General features: G+C 27.7%; 2 protein-coding genes across 3 annotated transcripts in view; one reads left to right on the top strand and one right to left on the bottom strand.

The window, feature by feature from the left end:
• LOC107439699 (HemK methyltransferase 2) overlaps positions 1–4,905 on the bottom strand; it is a 15,076-nt gene extending 10,171 nt beyond the window's left edge. Inside the window, exons 1-2 of the mRNA XM_016052377.4 lie at positions 4,267–4,905; positions 1,441–1,524 (exon numbers count right to left, since the gene is read on the bottom strand). Coding sequence (XP_015907863.3) covers positions 1,441–1,524; positions 4,267–4,400 — 218 coding nt within the window. The 5' untranslated portion in view covers positions 4,401–4,905. The remainder of the gene's footprint in view (positions 1–1,440; positions 1,525–4,266) is intronic.
• Positions 4,906–5,142: 237 nt separating this feature from the next.
• LOC107439697 (LIM zinc finger domain containing stck) overlaps positions 5,143–20,754 on the top strand; it is a 43,082-nt gene continuing 27,470 nt past the window's right edge. Inside the window, exon 1 of one of the 2 annotated variants that reach the window (XM_043054162.2) lies at positions 5,143–5,314. Coding sequence is in view for 1 of the 2 variants with exons in the window: in XM_043054160.2 (XP_042910094.1) it covers positions 20,426–20,583 (158 nt within the window). In the remaining variant the exon portion in view is untranslated. Of the gene's footprint in view, positions 5,315–20,253; positions 20,584–20,754 lie in introns of those variants that run through there. The other variant, XM_043054160.2, reaches the window with a different exon arrangement.

Below are 20,754 nucleotides of genomic sequence, written 5' to 3'. Positions count from 1 at the left end.
TATGTAGGAAAGAAATATATATATATATACATATATATATACATATATATATATATATGTATATATATATAATTTTTTTTTCATGACTAAATTACAAATAGAAAATGCATTCTTTAGTTCTATGAATTATGCATTTCTTTAAACAAAAAAGACTTCTGATTCGTTAGTAAATTTATCAATGTATGGTTTCCATAAGTTAAAAATTTATTTTTACTATTTCAGGCTTTCATAAATCTGACTTCTTAATTTCCTAAAGTATAACAGATATCTGTGCTATTTTATTTAATTTTTTTGCTCTGGAATTTCTTACCTGCATCCAATAGCAAAAGATATAAAAATTGAAATGTGTAAAGCATATCCCAGACAAGAGAAAAATCTAGTCTTTTCATTTGTCGAATAGTGGTTTCTCAAAAGTTTGTTTTCCTTCAAAAAAAAATTAAATTTAAAAAAATTAATTTAAATTATTTTTAAAAAAATTATTTACAAATTAAAAAAAAAGGATTTTATTAAAAGATTATTTTTAAGTATGCACTTATTTCGGAATGATTCATTTTTAATCAATTACATTTTAAAATGAATCCAATTTTATAATCCAGTGATTTTATTAGTGGTTATTGAACATGGCTTGAAATTCTTTATTTCTGAGACTGCTAAAATCCGACTTAGACCACAATGGGATAATAATCAGCAGTCCCTCTGATCGATGACTAACACCCTTAACTGAATAAAATAAAGGTTTGCCGATTCAGTTTTTCATATATTTTTTTCCCCGTTTGTTTTGCATGCAACATTACTTTATGAATTATGCTAGAAGGTTATCACCCTTCTGGCACAAAATCGCTGACTTATGCCCCTTTATCATAATTTTGAACGTCACACATGCACTGTAGTTTTTCTTTTCTTTTAATTTCACTATTTCCCTTAATTCAGGATTTTTTAAAAATTACTAGATATATTTTTTCTTTTTGACTTTTTTTTTTTTTTACCCAGATAATGATGTATTTATAATAAATGCGCATCATTTAACTTGTTTATAAAAACATATTGAAAACAGGTTAATTTATATAAAACTTAATTTGCATTTTCAACTTGTTTACAATAATTTAAATGTGTTGAAAAACTGTTTAATTTTGCACACCTTTTCAAAAAAATTAACAAGGATATGACCAGTGAAAATTTGTACAGACTAGAAAAATTTTGAAGTTACTAAGAACAAGAAACTAGTTTCATCAACCTCTGTTTTACAGACACAATTCAAAATCTCTTAGAGAATTGATTTATTTTATTTGAATCATTGATAGTTTTACCAAACATGACAATATATAATAAAATAATTTGTTAATAAGGTACTCGATTGGTTCCATAGATGAAGGTGGAAAAAGAAGATTATAACAGGATATTATGATATGTCAGATTTATAAATAAACTGATCAAACTTACAAATAGAAACAGCTATTTAAAACTTTGCCAAGAGATGCCGTAACAACACCAGATCCACTTCCAATTTCTAAGCATATGATTGGGCTGCAAGAAAAATTTAAAAATAAATAAAAGTTAGCACTTTTATAAATTCTGTTGATAGTGGCACATTAAACTAATTATAGAAATGATTTGTTATCAGGCTAAACAATTGTTCGGAAATTCTTTTTTTACCACCAACTATTTTTGGCTAATTTTTATCAGCACTATTTTCAAAACATCTCAAATATATATTTTTCCTAAGACAAAAATTCAGCAGATGTATATCAAATGCTAGCACATGGGCAGTAGATTTGTTATCACTCTGTGGCTAACTCGATTTTTAAAAAAAAAAATTAACTGATAAACAATAAATTTTATTAGTAATTTTTTTAATTTATTTTTTTAGAAATCATAGTTTAATTAACCAAAGTGTAGTTAAAAAAGTTGAAAATATAGCAGAATAATGTTTCAGGTTAAAAATTTGCTAATTATTCTCAAGTGCTTACTTTACGCAACTTATTTATCAGTCATAAAATAATCTGTGTTAAAAACGGTGGTTTCTTACAAATTTAATCTCTGTTTTAAAGTTCACTCTTTAATTTTAAATTTCATTATCAAAAATTAATGGAGGAGCGAAATTACTCTTTAAACTTTTTTGGATAACACTGGTTTTATCTATAAAACCTCACTAACATTACACAATCTTCCTCTACCCTAACTTCCTTTTGAGGCTTACTCATTTAAATTTTTCCACTATGCAAACTGTCACATTCAATTTTCATAACATAAAGTACCTGTTTCAAATACAACTTCATCTACATTAATATTTTCCATCCCCACTTTACTAACATGTAGTTAATTTCGAAAACATGTTAATTTAAAAAACAATTCCATTTAAACATAACATTAACATACAGTGAAACCTCTCAGGAGCGACCACTCACCGCTCCACAGTAATATGGTCGTTAATGGAGGTGGGTCATTCTTAGAGGTTAAATCCATTGCCTTAAAAATTGTTATCATAGGTACATGATTTTTTGCAAACAATTTAAATTTTAGTCAGTAAAATTTCCCTGGTGCGGAAATGCCATTTCTGTTGGTGTCGTGAAAAGACAAATCGATGAATAAAACTTAGAGCCTATAAAAATGATCCCAACTGATAAAATTACGTGTAAAAACAAATTTACCAAATAAGTATGATAAATCTATTTTAACTCAATAAACAATTATATGTTTTTTTGTATAGGTTTTGCATTTAGTTTTAAATCATAAAAATTAGTAAGCTTTAAAAGGTGAGAAGAGGTTTGTTAGAGATGCTTGTTTATTCTAAAATAACCCTTTTTTTTTCTAATTTAACTTTCAATTTTAAAAGTAAATCATCATCTTCAGTGCATTCTGATTGCAATATGAAGTTGTATTGTCAAAAAAAGCTCACTAAATAAGAGCAGAATGCTTATTTTTAAGAAATGTTTCACCAGTTAGAATGAAATTTTCAGTTAAGAAGATAAGAATACAATAGGTGGTCACTTCAATAGGGACTTTCTGTTCATTTGTTGCTCTCAACAGGTGTAATAGTACAAGTACTATAAATAATAGTATAGTACCTGTATTATTTTTTTCATCAGCATAGATTTATTTTTATATAACTTTATATGACATTTATATTTTATAATGCTAACACAGACAGTTTAAATCAGGGTTTGGTTTTTGACATGACAGTGGTAAAAACCGTGTTTTTACCGGTAAAAACCGTCAAAAACCTACTGTTTTCATTAATTTATGGCATATAGCGGGCAATATATTATTTTCACATAATTGCCTTTTTAAATGAATGTTGTAAATGATTGCTATTGATTTTGCAACTATATACATGTATTCTTATAGAAGGATATACATTCATACAGAAATATTGTAATATACTTATTGAAAATAGTGATACTTACTTTTATCATTATAGCTTGATTTGCAAAGGATTCAAAATTTTGCACTTCTTAATTGTTAGAAATAAACAAACAAACAAAAAAGCTTGGAACTATTAATAAATTCAAGAACTAAAAAGAAGAATTTAAAATTTGGCATTTCTTAAATATTAGAAATAAGCTAAACAAAACTTTCAAAACTTGTAACTACTAACAAACTCTAAGTCAAGAATGACTTGACATTCTTCAGTAATGTAATATGCCAAACAAAATGATGCTTGGAAATGTTAAAAAGTTCGTTTAGTATCCTAATATTTTACTTCAAATAGTATGTTTTGATATAATCATGTTGGGAAAATGCAAGAATCTGTTCGTAAATATCTTTTAACAACTTTATTTCGAATTTTATAGCCCAAAAATGAATTAATTTTAAATTATAAGCAGTTGAACTAAAAAATACAGTTTTACCAAAACTATGGATTTTTGACAGAGGTTTTTTTGACATGACGGTAAAAACCATGGTATAAACCGGTAAAAACCGTCACGTGTCAAAAACTTGCCAACCCTGGTTTAAATTATAATTGTTTATTGATCATAAAATTGAGTTTATTTATAAACCAAAACACTATACTATGCAATATATACAATTGCATATATATAAATTTAACATTTAAAATAGAATAATGCATTCCCCTTTAAATCGAATAACCCACTTAATTGAATAGTTTTGGCTGGAACTAATGGTATTCCTTTAAGTAGGGTAAACTGTATTTTAAAATTAATATATTTGTTACAGAGAAGATTAAACTGATGTTTAGGATTATATGAACATACATTACATAAACATGGATATTATAAAAACGTTTTTGTAATAAAATTAAAAAACCTTATTTCTTTTAAAATGTTAATATCTTTTTCTAAAGCATCAATCAGTAAAAATGTGTCTTCGGAAGGTTCATAAACATCATTGAAAGTATCTTTTTTCAAAATACTGTAATGAGCAAGTGGAATTGTCGACATTTCGATTTCTGCATACTATGAACGACTCTCTATAGATGAATTGTAAAAGTTGAAGTCAGTCAACTAAAGGCATAGAAATCTAAACATGTTAGCATCAAATCCATACTTTTTCTTTCTTTAAATTTGCAATTAAAGAAAAAAAATCAATATAATCTTTAAATATATTATTTTAAAAATGTTTGAAAAGTTAAAAAGTTTTCGAATTTTCTTCAAAGCGATCTAATACATTGGAAAATGAAACTTTAAAAAAGCTTCAGTTGAAACTTTTGGCAGAAACATTTTTATTTATAACATTCGTCGATCAAGCCGTGTTGAAAAGCAACTCTTGAAGAAATAAATTTCGCTTGATCTAACTATTCAGTAATTTATTTTTAATAAATATGTAAAGATTTAGGTATTATATAGATATTTTCAATTAGGTGTTTCTTAATTATGATATATTTTCAATTTTAGAATCTCCAAACTTTATTTCTCCTCCAAAAAGAAAGCATACTTACGTACCTGTTACGTTTATTATACCCGTTACTATTTTGATGAGCGAGTATTTTTTAAGTGAATCATTTCTTTAAAATTCATTTACTACTATTAAAAATATTAAATATAACAACTCTTTGTTCAATTACGTACTCTTTTGATTACTAAGTTAAAAGAATGAAGTGACTTGCCTTTATATTTTATTAACATATAACTGTAATTTTGTGAAAGATAACACATACATTAAAATAACAGTTTATGACGTAACACTATTTTTTTTTTCTGTGAATTCCCTTATTTGTCAATAAACCTGAGCGATTCTCCCTCCCACTCCCTTTACATGTGTATGTAGGCAGGTAAACATAAAATTGAAGGCAAGCAAATTTATCAGTTCCTCGATAACATATAATTTATCTATCTTTTGTTGAAGAGTTTATTGGGTAAGTGATATTTACATATTTTATCTTATATCTATATTATCTAACTTTATTGTCAAGCTTGGTTTCAAATTTCTTTTCTTTTTTTTTTGTGTTGTCATTTGGGTGTGGATATGAGATAACTGTTCATCCAAACATTTGCTACACAAGTTACTCATATTTTCACGCGTTTTGTCAGAAATGTTTCAAAATTATTGTAAATAAATAAATATCATTAAAATATTGTAACCTAATAAATAGTTAGTGTTTAAATTAAATTAAAATACACCTGTCATTACAACTTTTTAATGCTGATATTATTTATAACTTAGATATTAATTTATTATTTAGAATGAAAAGCAACTTTATCCTTAAAAATAGTCATGCATTTAAAATTGATTTAAGCAGTACATAATGTAACTTGTACAAATTGACCAGCTTTTTGTTATGTATTTTATTTGTTAATAAAATTGTTGGGTCATTAAATTCCATGTCTTTGTCAAGATCTTTTTTGAAAGGAGCATGGTAAAATTAAAGGATGCAGAGTTTAAATTTTTAACCAACTTTAGGAAGTAATTTTTCGGAAAATAAAAGTTGTGTAAGTTTTTATAATCTGCATTGAACTGCAACAAGGTAAACACAGACTTGTGCCCCAAATTCACTATTGGACATCTTTTGAGGAAGTAGTTAGGACAAAAAAAAAGGGCATTACAAAAAAACTTACTTCTCTATAGGACATGCTTAATCCACAGTATTAGTCTATCGAATTTAAATTGGAAAAAACTGTGCATCAAAGTTTGAAAGATAGTTTTATATAAATCATTGTTGTATTCTACTATTAAATATTCTACAGCTGTTAAAAATAATAATAATAATTTATTTGGGAACAGCTAACCGAAAGTATCAAAATTATATTCTTATAAATGAAATCTTTCAGTTAGTTTATCTTTTACATCTTTTACACTGATGTCACATAATTCACAATCTCATTTTCAACTCAATTCAAAATTTCTTCAAACATAAAGTTGCTTCTTTTTATTTTTCCTCATATGGTATCAGCTTTACAAGCTGTGAAACAAAAGCATGATCCAATACAAAAATTTTTTGATGAATCACTTATAAACATCTGGATTTTTTACAACTTTATTAAAAAAGCATATTACTTTCTTTCTGTAGTCTGAAATAAAATATGATGCAACAATAAACATAACTATTGAAGTTACTCTTTTTTGTATTTTATAAGATAATGTACTACTTTTTAAAAAGCATTATAGTGTAGTGTGATTGGAAAAAAAAAGTAGTTTGTAGAAATTCACTTTTCAGGATTGCCACTCCACTAGGGGCAGATACAGAAATTTTTCCTGGAGGGGGTCATAAACTCAGATCCCCCAACACAATTTTTTTTGTAAAAAAATTTTTTTTTATAATTATTTTTTTTTTGAAAAGAAAAAAAAAACTGGGATTTTTAATGCTAGTAGTCTTCAAATTTATTTTTTTCATATTGAACAATAGAACAATACATAAATAATTCAAGCATTCAAAATCTTTCAATAATAGGTGTAATGCGTTTTTTAGAAACTTTGGCAAATCTGTCAATGACTTTTTCAACATCCTAATCAATTTCTCGATGAATGTCCCGATGAATAATGCGAGTCCATTTAATCGTTCTTGATTTTGATTTGCTCTAAGTCAAGTTTTGAGAGGTCAAAGAGTTGAAAAAGAACATTCTGCTGTTGCTGCATTAACTGGCAGAGTTATTAGTGAAGAACATAATAAGATGAGGGAAAAAAAATTTTAAAATATTTTATTTCTTTGGTAAACTATTAAAAAAATTATTGTTATTTTTTTTTCAATATGGGGGGGGGGTCATGACCCCCCGCTGGATCCGCCACTCCACAGGGAGAACCTGGAAAATACAGGGAATTTAAAAATCACCTGAAATAACAGGAAAAATGCAGGGAATTTATATTTTTCTTTACAAACTGTGAAAATACAGGGAATTTTGTTTCTTATTTTTGTTTTTTAAAAAATGGTAACCAGTCAAAGCTCAATCTATAGGATATTTAACCATGATATTTCGGCTATACTAAAGTATTTCATTTACTCTAGCACTATTTAAGTATGTTCAGCTGTTTTTTCAGTATAATAAATATAGTTATCCCAATATAGATCATACAAGAGCACAGTAATTGTTGTTTCCTCTTAATATATTGTGCATAATATGTACAGGGAATTTTTTTTCCAGCTATGAGTGGCAACCCTGGTTTGGTTGAGAAACAAGGTTGAAATACTATTAATTTTGCAAATCTTATGCAAGTGCATCAGATGTCTCTCTCTGTGTTCTAAGCCTTTTTAGAAGGGTGGCACTTGCACTTTGATCCCTATAAATGTGTCCTCTTTATACTACAGTACAGAACCCGTTATCCGGAAATCAGAAAACCGGAAAACCAAAAAACCGGAACGAAATTCGATAAATTTTCCCGTCATTTTTTAAAAAAAAATTTTTTTCCTCATAAGATTTTAGGATTTTTCGCTCTTTTTTGAAAGATGTTTTACCTTACCATCATTTTGGAAATAATCATTAGTGTATTACTTCATCGTTTTTTCTTCTTTTTAAGATTATTTCCATTTTTTTTTTAAGTTTGGTTTAACTATAAAAAAAAAAAAAACGGTTTTTTGTAGCGATTCAGAAAACCGGAAAAATCAGTTATCCGGAATATCGATGATCCCGATCGTTCCGGATAATCGGTTCCCTACTGTATTTGTAAAAATAAGTGGTTCATCCCTTAAAAACACTGCCTATTTATTCATATTCAGGTTTTGAAAAAATTAATTCACTTTTTAAATAATAATTCCACACATGTAAAATTATCTGTGTTTATAGATTTAAATCTGATTACTATTACAAATATATATTTTGTTAGTATTATTCGTAACTTGTTACATATTTATAAGTATTCTTTTCTCAGGGGTGGATATTAATACATTTTTTAATGGTTTTAATATTTAAAATTATTTTTTAAATAAATACTTTTCTTAAAAAAAAAATCAACTGTAATAATAATTTTTTTCATAAGTTTTAGTTTAAATTATATAATCTCTCAAGTTGTTTATCTCAATTGATACTTGTTTTTAGTTTTTTTTTTTTTTGGAGGAAATTTTATGTCCAGAGATTATCTATTAGCATGCCTTTTAATTATTTTTAACTATAAAGTTTTCTCTTACTCTGACAATCAGAGAGAATCATTTCTTGAAATATATACATAAAAAAGTATAAGAGGGCAATTTGAAAATTGTCGAAGATCAAATTCAGTTATTGCATAAAAACACTTAAAAAAATCACGAATATTTGACAATTTTCTGGAATTTCATTCATGAAATATTGGTGTAAAGTTAACAGTCTAAAAAATTAGTGAATAATGATTGAAAATAACAAATTTGCTCAAATAAACATGAAAGATATTTCTTAATAATTTCCAATTTTTAAATAAGTCAATTTATTTTTCTGAACTATTTTTTTTCTGTCTTATTAAACTTAACTTTTATTAAATTTTGAACACAAGTGTAAATTGAATCTTTCAGAAATATCCCTCTCCTAAAATTATTTAAGATTTAACTGCATTTTGAAAGTAAATGCATATCACTGCATTTAAAAAAAATAGTGATAAACTACAGAAGGAAAAAAAAAATTGACCCCATTTTAAAAAAAGAAAAATCCTTTTACTGTATTTGAAACTTCAGAAGGACTATAACTTATCTTCTTAAAAAGGACATAGTTGTAAGAACACTGTGACAGATTTCACTTAATTTAGCTTTAATTCTTCCCATCAGCTGTTTGGGCAAATGGTGTAGTGAGAAAATTTATATTTGTAATTTTGACCCACTCTCCCTACCACCTCTGTCCAATATAAAATCCCTGTTTTTTAAATTTTAATTATAGCATTTTTTTATGTTCTAATGTAAAAAGAAGATAACATTTGCCCCAAAAGAAAAAGGTTGACCTGGCGCAAGTCTGACCAAACTTGACTGGTTGAGCTTGGTATGTGTTAAGTTAGTCGCCAAATCATTAAATTACAAAATATTAAAATTAACGCAATTTTTGACAATAATTATTAAAAAAACATGAAATTAAAATATTTTAGATTAATGAAAAAACCAGTTCAAAAACATCAGAACAATGCATTCAAAATAGGGAGGGAATCACCCCTAGTCACATATGATAACATTTCTGGTCGTAGGTTGCTATTCTTAATCCTTATGATGTGCCCCCCCCCCCCAAGAATATTGTAGCAACATTTACTAGAAAATACCCTGTATATAAAATAGTAAAGGTATATTTTAGTTCTAGTGATTAAAAAATGAAATATTATTTTGTCATTTATTTTAACGTTACTGAAGCTTTAAAAATAGCAATATAAGTATGGATAATTATAATTTTTTGTTAAATTTTTTCTTATGATTAATTTATCATGAAAATATTCATCATCATTATTGGCATAACAGCTCGGGGAAAGCCTTATAGCTTCTCTAAAACTTTTACCCATGCTGTTTTCCTTGTTGAAAGATCTTACCGATTCAATACTTATTACTTAAGATATTCAAACACAGTCAATTTATAGTAGAGCTAGAGGATATCCTAAAATTTGATGGTTGGTAACCATTAAAATGCTGATTTTAAAATAACTCTTCGAGAATATTACAATAATAAATAAATTATAATGCATACATACTAATACAAATTTGTTTACCCTGATAACGGAAGAAAAAAACTAAAAATGAATAAAAAATTAATCGTATAAAATTTAGTTTAGCACCTTATTTCCGTTTATGCCTTTGATTGTAGCAATCATAATGTATCTTTAACAAGAAGATAATAAAAAATTTTAATCTTGATGGTGAACTATTTTATTTTTAGCAATCTTATACATTATGAGTTGAGCTTAAATTTGCACACATTAATTTATATTCTATAGATATTTTTGCAGAAATAATACATAAACATTTAAAAATATTTATTTAAAATTATAGATTCCTATTAACAATTGAAATTCACCATCAAAATAAAAAAAAATTTTAATCTTGGTGGTGAACTATTTTATTTTTAGCAATCTTACCATTATGAGTTAAGCTTAAATTTGTACACATTAATTTATGTTATCCTGTAGATATTTTGGCAAAGAGGCAATAATACGTAAACATTACGTAACCTTACGTATTGTTACGTAAACATACGTAAACAATACGTAATACGTAAACATTTAAAAATAAAATATTTATTTAAAATGATAGATTCCTATTAACAATTGAATTAAAAATCATTAAATGCCCTGTTGCAGAATTTTTTCGAGAAAACGCACGAATTATTTCCTTTTTCGTATTTTGTAAATAAACATCACAATAAAAAAAAAAAATTAAAAATCATGAAATCCGTAGTTAGTAACTNTGTATCATCTGGCAACCCCCTTGGACAAAAATCTGACGGCAGCGCATGCGCTCTTGGATATTGTCATCACTCTTTTCAATACAGGCACTCTACTCAAATGCATGTTTCGTTTCGCGATTAGGTTATTGTAATAAATAATACCGGATAATATAATAAATATCGGATTTAAAATCTATGGAGAAATCAATAGCAATAACTGCCAAAAATTCGATAGAACTATATTGCTTTAAAAAATAAATACTCAAATGCGTGTTTCGAGTTTTTCCTATTGTTTGAAATGTATCGATATCTTCCAAACCCACGTGAAAATCAATATCAATAACTGCCGAAAAAACAATCGAAACATTAGATTTACGATACTATCGCTGTAAATTGAAAGCGCGGAAAAGTGTCAATCTAATTGCATGATTCAAATATTATGTGTAAATTTCTGTCGAAAAGAAAAGTAAAATTTTTTACTTTTAAGGGAAAAATCTTGCTGCAATAATAACTCTGCAACAATGTCGCCGTGTTGCTTCGATTCTGCCACAGGAAATAGAATAAAATTTTATCTTTTTGCCATTTAATTGTATTCAAACTAAAAGTATTATTATAAACTAGGAGGCTTCGCCCCCGCCATCTTCGAAAAACATTTAACTTCAAAAAATGTCGTGTTTAGTAACAAGAAACGATATTTTAAGCTGGAAAATAAAATTATGTTTTTTTGAAATATAATGTTTAATATAATGAGTTGGTGGCATCTTTTTGACTTATTAGAAAAGTGTGAGTAGTAAAAAAAACAAGCTTTCGCTTATTTGATCGATGTTTTGAGTTTTAAAAAAAAATCGTGTATGATTAAATTTTAGAGTTAACGAGCTACAAATATATTGAGCCACTCTGCATGTTCTGAAGTTATTATTCTGAGCAATCCACTGTCGCAGGTGTCCCGTGTTAGCAGTAAACAAAGCGAAGACTTATCTGCTGCTAGAAAATCTAAAAATATAAAGAAAAAATTTTAAAAAATTTCTTTTTAACATTGCTTTAATTTTTGGGAGATCGAAATCCACTTGATTCAAAATGCGTTGAGCTGCGTTACATATTCTGTGGGTCGGATGACAGTGAACGCAAGATAACAGCTGTTGAAGTGAAGTCAGAGGGACTTCAGATACAATCCACATTGACTGGAAAAGCATATAACTCTATTAAACTTAGTAAAAAAAAAGAAACATAGATCAAGCTAACTTTGAAGTTATAATAATTGTGGGAGTAATTCAACACATCGATGCAGGAACTCTTGCCACAAAGAATGCTGGTACAGTTGTCACCACTTAATTGCATATCGGTTAATCGATTAACCCTCTTATACGAATAAAATTTAACGGAACCAAATCATTATATCATAAACTAATGTTAAATTTCCTCGTTTAAACGGACCACAGACTTGTTTCTTGTCTTATTGCATAAAGAAGAGGTACTGAAAAGAAGAATTAAAAAAAAATTATTTTTAAGAGATGTTTCCTCAGTTAGAATGGAATTTCCATTTCTCAGTTAAAAATATAAGAATACATATTTTTATCTGAGATATCGGGCCAATGGTGGTTTTTAATAGGGACTTCCTGTCCATCTGTTGCTCTACATTAGGTATTAGCGGTATAGTGTAAGAATAAATCTAACCTTGCTGGCAGTTATGCACTGAAGTAAATGAAAGAGGTTTTACCCTTCTTTGATTTACTTCACTCACACCTCATTCAAAATGTAAAAAAGGTACAGGATGATTTGTTTTGTGGTCAAGACTTGCAGTCCCCTCCTAGTGCGCTATTAGTTTTGATAGAAAAAAAAAAAAGGTTTCAAAAACCTAACACATCGGTGTTCTCTTAAGAAGAATAATCATTGCTTACTCCAATGAACTTGAAATAACATTCATATTTTATGATGCTGATACAGACAGTTTTAATTAAAATTGTTAATTGATCTTAAAGTAGAATTTATTTAATCAAAAAACTACACTATGCATTAAATACCATTAAAAAGTGAAATTTCTCAAAAATGTATAATTTACGATTGAATAAAGCACTCCCCTTTTAATCGAATGACCTGCTTAAATGAATAGAGTTGGCTGGAGCCGCCAATGGTATTCCTTTAAGCTGCGTTGACTGAATGTTTGAATGTTACCCTTGATGATGCGCAAAAACAAGAAGAAAACTTCAACTATGAAATATCTACCATTCTTCTGTCTCTATTTGATTCAGAAACTCAGTTATTAACAAAAAGTAAGAAATCATCACGGAAAGAATTTTTAATGATATAGTACCTACAGGGGATGGACAAAAAATGGTAACACTTCGGTACTAATACATTTTTTCATCTTTCTCAAGAAATACTAAAAGAATCATCCTTTAACTTCAGACGTGTTTAGATCATGCTGTTTCTCATGCATATCAAGAATGTTTAAAGGTTTGAGGAACCGACAATAAATTACAAACGGAAAATAATGTTTACCCTATGCCAAAAATTGTAGCAATTAGATTTGTAACTTACGACAGTTATTTAGGTTATTATATGCAATGATTGCGCAAAATTTCGTAATCCTATCTTAAATATTTATGAAAATGTGGATATTTACGTGTAAACTAATTTTTATATTACTTTTTTTTTTGCTATAACTTTAAGAATATTCAATAAAATTAAGCAAAATTTTCAGAGCATTTTAAAATTAATTAAAAATATTTTGCTTTAAAATTTAAAAAAAATTAATTTGAAACTGTTCAATATATAAGTATTTAAAGTAGCTCTTTTATAGTCGTTTTTACATGATTTTGTAATGAATCGTATTTGGCAACTAATAAAAAAAAAAGTCCGATTTTAATATCCTAAGAATTTTAAAAGTTTCGATCAATTTTCTAAGTAGTTTTTGTACTAGTTAAAAGAAAGCTAAAAATGATAAGGGAAAGTATTATTTTGTATCATGAGAAAAAATTTAATAGCAAATGATAATACCTTACAATCAGGGTTGGGTTTTTGACGTCAAAAAGTGGTTTTTGACATGACAAGGGTATAATACTGGTTTAAACCGTCAAAAACTTAAATTTGCCAAGGAAATATATAAACTTCAAAACTACCAACAGTTGCCATGCATTATATTGAAATTTAATTACACTATAGGTAATCAGCAGGTTTTAAAATATTTTTTAATTAAAATTAAGGTAAAATAACAGATTTAAAATCTCAGAAATTTATATTCAAATGCATGTGCAGAAAAATTTTGCACAAAATTTTTTTAAATATTTATATTTTGAAAAAAAAAAATTTTTTTTTTTTGATACTTAAGAAAATTAAAAGTTTATTACTATGCATTTTTGACATATAAGGAACATATAACTAATATTTATAAGGAACTTACAAGTTATGTTGTATAAATACAAACTTGATACAAGTGTATAAAAATTTTTTTTTAATGTTATACCGAATATCTTTATTATCCAGTATGTTAATTTGAATTTAAAAGTAGTTATATTTGTGAATAATGATAAATATAATTCATATTGTTTATTATATTTATTTATAATTATTACACTTATCATTTTAAAACAATTTTTATCTCTTAATTTTTTTTTCTCCACTTGTATTAAGAATACAAATAATGCATATCTTGAAAGCAAGAAGTAATTATTCAACAGCTGAATATTTAGATATTCAACAAAACTATATAGTATTCAGCAAAATGAAATTCACAAGTATTTGGATAAACTAAATTTTCAGCATAGTAAATGAATAGGCTGAATATACTGTAAATCGACACTAACTACTCTGTGTATTTAACAGAAAGCACTTAAATTTGTATTGTCTTATGTTAAAAAGATTATTAAGAAGATTTAAAAGAATATTAAAAAGATTTTTCTTTAAAAGATGTCTAATGTACAAAACTGCTAATGTTTATCTTTAAAAATGTCTAATTTTTAGTATAATCTATACTATACACTAAATTTGGTTATAAATAAATTTCTTAATAATATCACTGCAGATTTTCAATAACACATGAAAATGAATACATAATATTACAAAAGATGTGAGTTTTCAAAAGTACAAGATTTTGGTTACTATTCAAAATATAAGTGTTTCTTCAAAATTTTAAATTTATTTTTTCTAGAACATATTTAGAAACACTATCCTTTATAAAAAAATATATAAATTTTATGTATTAATTAAATTTTACATATGAATATAGGTTTTTGACATTTTTGACTATGAGGTTTTTGACGTGACTGTTTAAACCGTCAAAAACTGTCACATGTCAAAAACCTGCCAACCCTGCTTACAATGAACATTCATGCACCAAAATGTGATTTAAAGGAGATAAAAAACTGGCTGAAGGATATACAGTGAATTCTCGATAACTCGAATCTGATAGGGCTGACGAAAAACTTCGACATATCGGAAGTTCGACTTACCGTTAGTTTCGGTTTTGGACTTTCAAAATATGCTAAATGCTTAATAATAAATAAATTAATGCTTATTAATTACAAACTTTCTAATTGCTTACAATATTTAAGATCATTTTTCTGACAAGCCATTTACGATAAGACTGTTTGACGCACTTTATGATACCCTGGTCCATCGGCTGCAACTTTGCTGTTGTGTTTGGCAGGAGAAACTGCAAGTTTACTGCTTTCAAATTAGGTAGATCACTATGCGCTGTACATTTATCCATAAAGAGTATCACTTTTCTTTTTTTAGCGAAGAATTTCCTATCCAATTTTCTTACATAGTCTTCAAATAATACTGATTTCATCCAAAACTTTTTGTTAGACATGTAATCCAAGGGATACGTTTTTACATTCTTGAAACATAGGTGATTTCGGTATTTTCCGATAACAAGTAAGGGCAATTTCTCTGTCCCAGACGCATTTCCTCCAACTAGGACAGTCAAACGTCCCTTGCTCATTTTAACCCCTGAGCAGACATCATTTTAACTGTATCCTTGAAGTAAATTTGGTAACGTTTAATTTAACCACTATTCACATACTTCAAGAGGGGCAGCTTTAGCTTCTCCATGAAGAGTGCGAATGACATTGTGTGTGTGTGTGTTGCAAAGGAAGGGGCAAGATATCAGCTCGTAATTTTTTTTTCTTGCTTTAAAAGATAAAAAAAAATCGAGTTAAAGGGAGTAAAATTCGAGTAATCGAGAATAATTAACATGAAATTGAAAATAAACGGGTCAGGTCCTCATAAAAAAATCGAGTTATAGTAATATTCGAGTTATCGTACTTCGAGTTATAGCGAATTGACTGTATATGCTTTTATGGGGGTGATCCCTAACATTGCCGTTGCCTGTTTTTAATAAATCTTGTTTAATAGTACAAAATCAAACATATGAAAAACCCTTAATCATTTTGAGCTTTCTTTTAAAAAACAACAAAAATTGGTAGAAATTTTTTAAATTTTTAAGATATTCAAGTCGGACTTTTTTCTTTAGTTGCCAAATACGATTTTCTACTAAATTTGCGCATGATTGGGAAGCATTTAGAAGCAAAAGGTCACGCCGTGATTCATGCTACAGAGGATATTGACACAATTATTGTTAAAACTAAAGCCCTTGATTACCTTGCCTACCTACGTATCCAGGGCTTTAGCTAAAACATTGATAGTTGTTACGTACGACAAGACATCATATTTGTTAAATCTTTATTTTATTGATATTATTATAAATTTATTTTCAGACCAAATTTCATTGAAATCAGTGTTGTCAATCCCAGTGGTGTGCAGAGATCCCCAAATCAAATATTCTTAGAAAAAGAAATAAATCAATAAGTAAATAAATCGTTATAAAATACATTGATAAAAATCTAAGTCAATATTTTAAAATTATCTTTTAAGTAAATGTTTTGCAAAATTTATTTATGGCCAGAAAAAAAAAAAAGATTTTCTAACTTTCAATCTGAGCATAAGTTCAAAATAACTATAGCAGTAAAATATTTTGTTTCTTTAAAGCTATCTTAATATTTTCGCTTCCTTCCAAAAGCGAGAGTTTAAAATTAGAAACAATGCGAGCTAAAAAAAAATAAATAAAATAACAAAACTGAGTAGGTAAATAATAGATTTGCCAACTCCCAAAAGCTCTAAGCACATTTATGCAGCCAAAAAATATGAATTTCTTTGTGGAGTATGAACAATATATTACTAGCTTTCGATGATTGATCCCGATACACCTACTTAAGTCGATAATGAATAAATTCAATTTTTAAGTCACGATTTTTAATTCATATTATTTTACATTTATTTTATAAATTCACGTGTTTAAACAACATATTTTTCATTTTTTTAAATCTTTATAATTTTGTAAATAATACGATTTAATGGTTAAAGGGGCCGTTCAAAAAGTACGTACATCCCGAAGGCGGGGGAGGGGATTTGCTATTTTGTACGGTTTTGTACGATGGGGAGGGGGGAGGTATTATACAAAGTACGTACATTATAAGCATACACCAAATTTAAAATTGACTTTTTCAATTATTTTAATTTTTATGAAAAAGAGAGGTGGACTAATAAAATGTACGTACTCTAAGGGGGGGGGATAAGACCTTATGTACGAAGGGGGGGAAGGGGTTAAAATTTCTCCATTTTTGTGTACGTACTTTTTAAACGGCTCCAAATTACAAATCTTTTTGACCACATGTATACAATTAAAACAAATTTTAAACTTTTGGAAAGTGTTGGCAAAATTGAATGAATTAAGATTACTTTATATTTATTTTGGTTAATTATGAAAGTTGCAAACTTTCGTTGGTGTTATTTTTTTTCTTCATCCATTGAAGACTGCAATTATTTGCCGTGACACTTACAATAATTTTTTCGTATTAATTTTTTTTGAAAAAGAACTCATGTTTACTTAGTTAGTTGCATTAATAATTTAAAATATTAACCTTTATGGACATATGTTTTTTATTTGGATATATGTTTATGTTGGTATGTTGGTTATGTTGGTATATGTTTTTTGTTTGGATATATGTTATTTGGACTGAGGATATATGTTTTTTATTTTTCTTAAATTTTGATTTGTACCTTATTTCAGTTATTTTCGTTTAAACTCAAAGAGTTAACAGCGTTTGATGTCCAATAATAATGATATATTAAATAGAGAGTTTTATCGCAATAATTTTTTAGTCCGTGAAAACGAGGTAGGATAATTTTTCTTCCCGATTTATTGAAATAATGTTTTATTTTAAAATGTGTAAGTTTGAAAACGCTCGTGGTTCCTTTAAGATAGTAAACAATTAAAAATCAGTTTTTAAACGCTTTAGGAGTTTTGATCTTGATTTTTGAAGTATAACAATTGTAAACTGCAATAGTTGTTTTCAGCATTTTAATTTTTTTTGTTTATTTTTTTTTATTGAATATATATTGGTGGCATATGAATATTAATTTATTGATATTGAAATGTCAAGGTGTTTTATGTAGCTTTAATGTAAGAATGAAACAAAAATATTGTTTAGCTCTAGACTCCTTGAATTTTTAAAAAATCTCAGAAGCAATGATTCTTAAAACTTTTACTAAGTAAATTTGAAATCGGTGAACCTTTTTTTTTATAACCGTCGTTGAACAGCCGACCCAATTTTATGGGTTTACGACTACTATTGTTCAACTCCGCAGCCTTGTAATTTTGAACACAATCCAGAAGACAAGGGAACTCCTGGATCAAGTATTGGGAGAAATTTTGCCTTCACGGTGGACTTTTTGATGTAGTTAACCCGTATTTGCGTTACATGGAGAGGACGACCACGAGAACCTCCCACGGTTAGCCTGACTCTTAACTCATGATCCGCCGCCTACCACTGAGGATATTTCACTTTAGCACTGTGGTCGGTGCAAGCCGGATGCGGAAGTCGTATCGATTGTGATTCGAACCCGGTTCGCCTCATTGGAAAGCGAAAGCTCTATCGCCTGAGCCAGTGTTTCCCAAAGTGGTACGCGTACCCCCAGGGGTATGGGAGCAGTTTAGCGGGGATACTCGTTCTTATGCGTAATATCTTGCAACAAACGAAAATTTCAAAAAATATTATTTAAAAACAAAGCTAGCCATGATAATTTACGATTATGTATTTTTCTGTTGGCTATTTTTTGCGGAGTTAACTGTTACAGCAAACACAAAATCATTCTTCTCACTGATGCATGTAAACCTATTAACAAAACTTTGTACCAAAAAAGAAAAATTTAAAAAAAATTACATTAATTTTTTTATTTTTGGTACACAGCGTTTCGAAAAATTTAGAAAGGGTACACCAAAGTCATAAGTTTGGGAAACACTGCCCTGAGCCATCGCGGCTCGGTAAACCTTGTTTAAAATAAAGTGGATTTGTGAGGTAATGTTCCAAACTTCTGATGATTTTACTTTGAGAATGAAATTATATTACAATTAACGATGTGGGCCCTTTTTAATAATTATATAAAAAAGAAACGAGCTAAATAGTTATTTAGCTTATTTTTTCCACTTTTATAATGAGTTTAAAATTTGCCGTCCTATCTTTAACAGTCCTTCCCTTTTTAAAATTAAAAAAATTATTAAAGTTCACATCGTAAGCAATACATAGATTGTAATTTATCTTAGAATCAGTGACGTGCAGAGGCGTTTAGGCTAACTGTTAAAATACTATTCGAAGTTAGTATTTTGAAACACCGGAAATTTTAATTTAAAGCCCCTGGAAAGAAAAGCCTGATTCTTATAAGAGGAAATCTATTTAAATTTTTTTATAAGTGTAAGATTTTCTAAAATTATTTTCAAAAATTTTTTTTTTTTTTTAAATCTTAAGAATATTTATGTTGTAATGATAACTTCATATTTTTTATTTTTTTTTTGCATTTATCACATCCAAGATTATTCATCTTTAATTCTTCATAAAGTGTTGTTTTTTTTTTTAACAAAATAATACTTCTTAAAAATTTGGTTTCATTTAAAAAATTATGAGTTTAAAGTGAAAGTATCCTTATTTTTTTTCGATTGGATGGTACATCAACTAGATGTTTGAGTGGTTGATAACCTCTTTCGCCCCTTCTTTCTTTGCACGACACTGTTTAGAATGATTTATCTTTAAAAGAAGACATTTGATTTGATTGTTGAGTGATGATTCGAAGAGAAAATACGAAGACAGAGTAATAGAGTAATCTAAAATAGTCAAATTATGTTTAAAAAAAAAATACATTTAAGTACGGTGAATTGATTTATAAACAGGTCAAACAACCTTCCATTTTATCTCCTTTATTTTGTAATTATTTTCAAATATGGAGCACAGAAACCCACACACTTTTTTTTTCTTATTTTTAATTGATTTTTATATGATAATAAAGAAATAGAAGGATCTAATGAAATGACTTATAATTGCCACATTGATTTCTTAATAATACATTATGTCTGTAAGGTCCATCATCGCCATCTGGTGCCTGTCAACTTAACTTATTTTCTTTCACCTCTAATTATAGCTTACTTCTCTTTTTCTTACGACAATTTAAAATTAAAAAAAAGAAGAAAGAAAATGAAATTGTAGATAAGGAGCGAGGAAAAATAATCATCTTAAAAATCGTAATCGTTTAAAGATTACGCAAGCGTGATTGAAAGTGTAAACATTTAGGGAAAACGAGGACACGGGATAAATTAGATTCGACCTGACGTTGACAAAACATTTGCGGAAATTTTTGGTAAATTTAATTTTTATCATTCCGCTATGTTAGGTAGTAATAAAGCTTTACAATTGAAACCATTAGATGCTAGTCCTTTATACCAAAGACGAAAATTGAGTGCGGCTCATGAAAAAGAACACGAAAACTCCGATGTGGATCCTGACTATGCGGAGCTCGGTGCTCCGAGTTCAACCTCGGGAATGTAAAGTTGATTTTAATTATTATTTTCAATGCTGTTTTTATAAATATTAAGTTTACATTTCGATTCGAAAAACATTTATAAAAAGTTGTGATACTTATATTGTAAATAATATTTGTTATCTGATTATTTTGGTCACAAAATTCCAAAGTGAATTCAAATTAGTTAGAAAAT

The sequence above is a fragment of the Parasteatoda tepidariorum genome, chromosome 8 (assembly GCF_043381705.1).
Source record: "Parasteatoda tepidariorum isolate YZ-2023 chromosome 8, CAS_Ptep_4.0, whole genome shotgun sequence".
NCBI lineage: Eukaryota > Metazoa > Arthropoda > Arachnida > Araneae > Theridiidae > Parasteatoda > Parasteatoda tepidariorum.
This window is presented reverse-complemented; position numbering and strand designations above follow the sequence as displayed.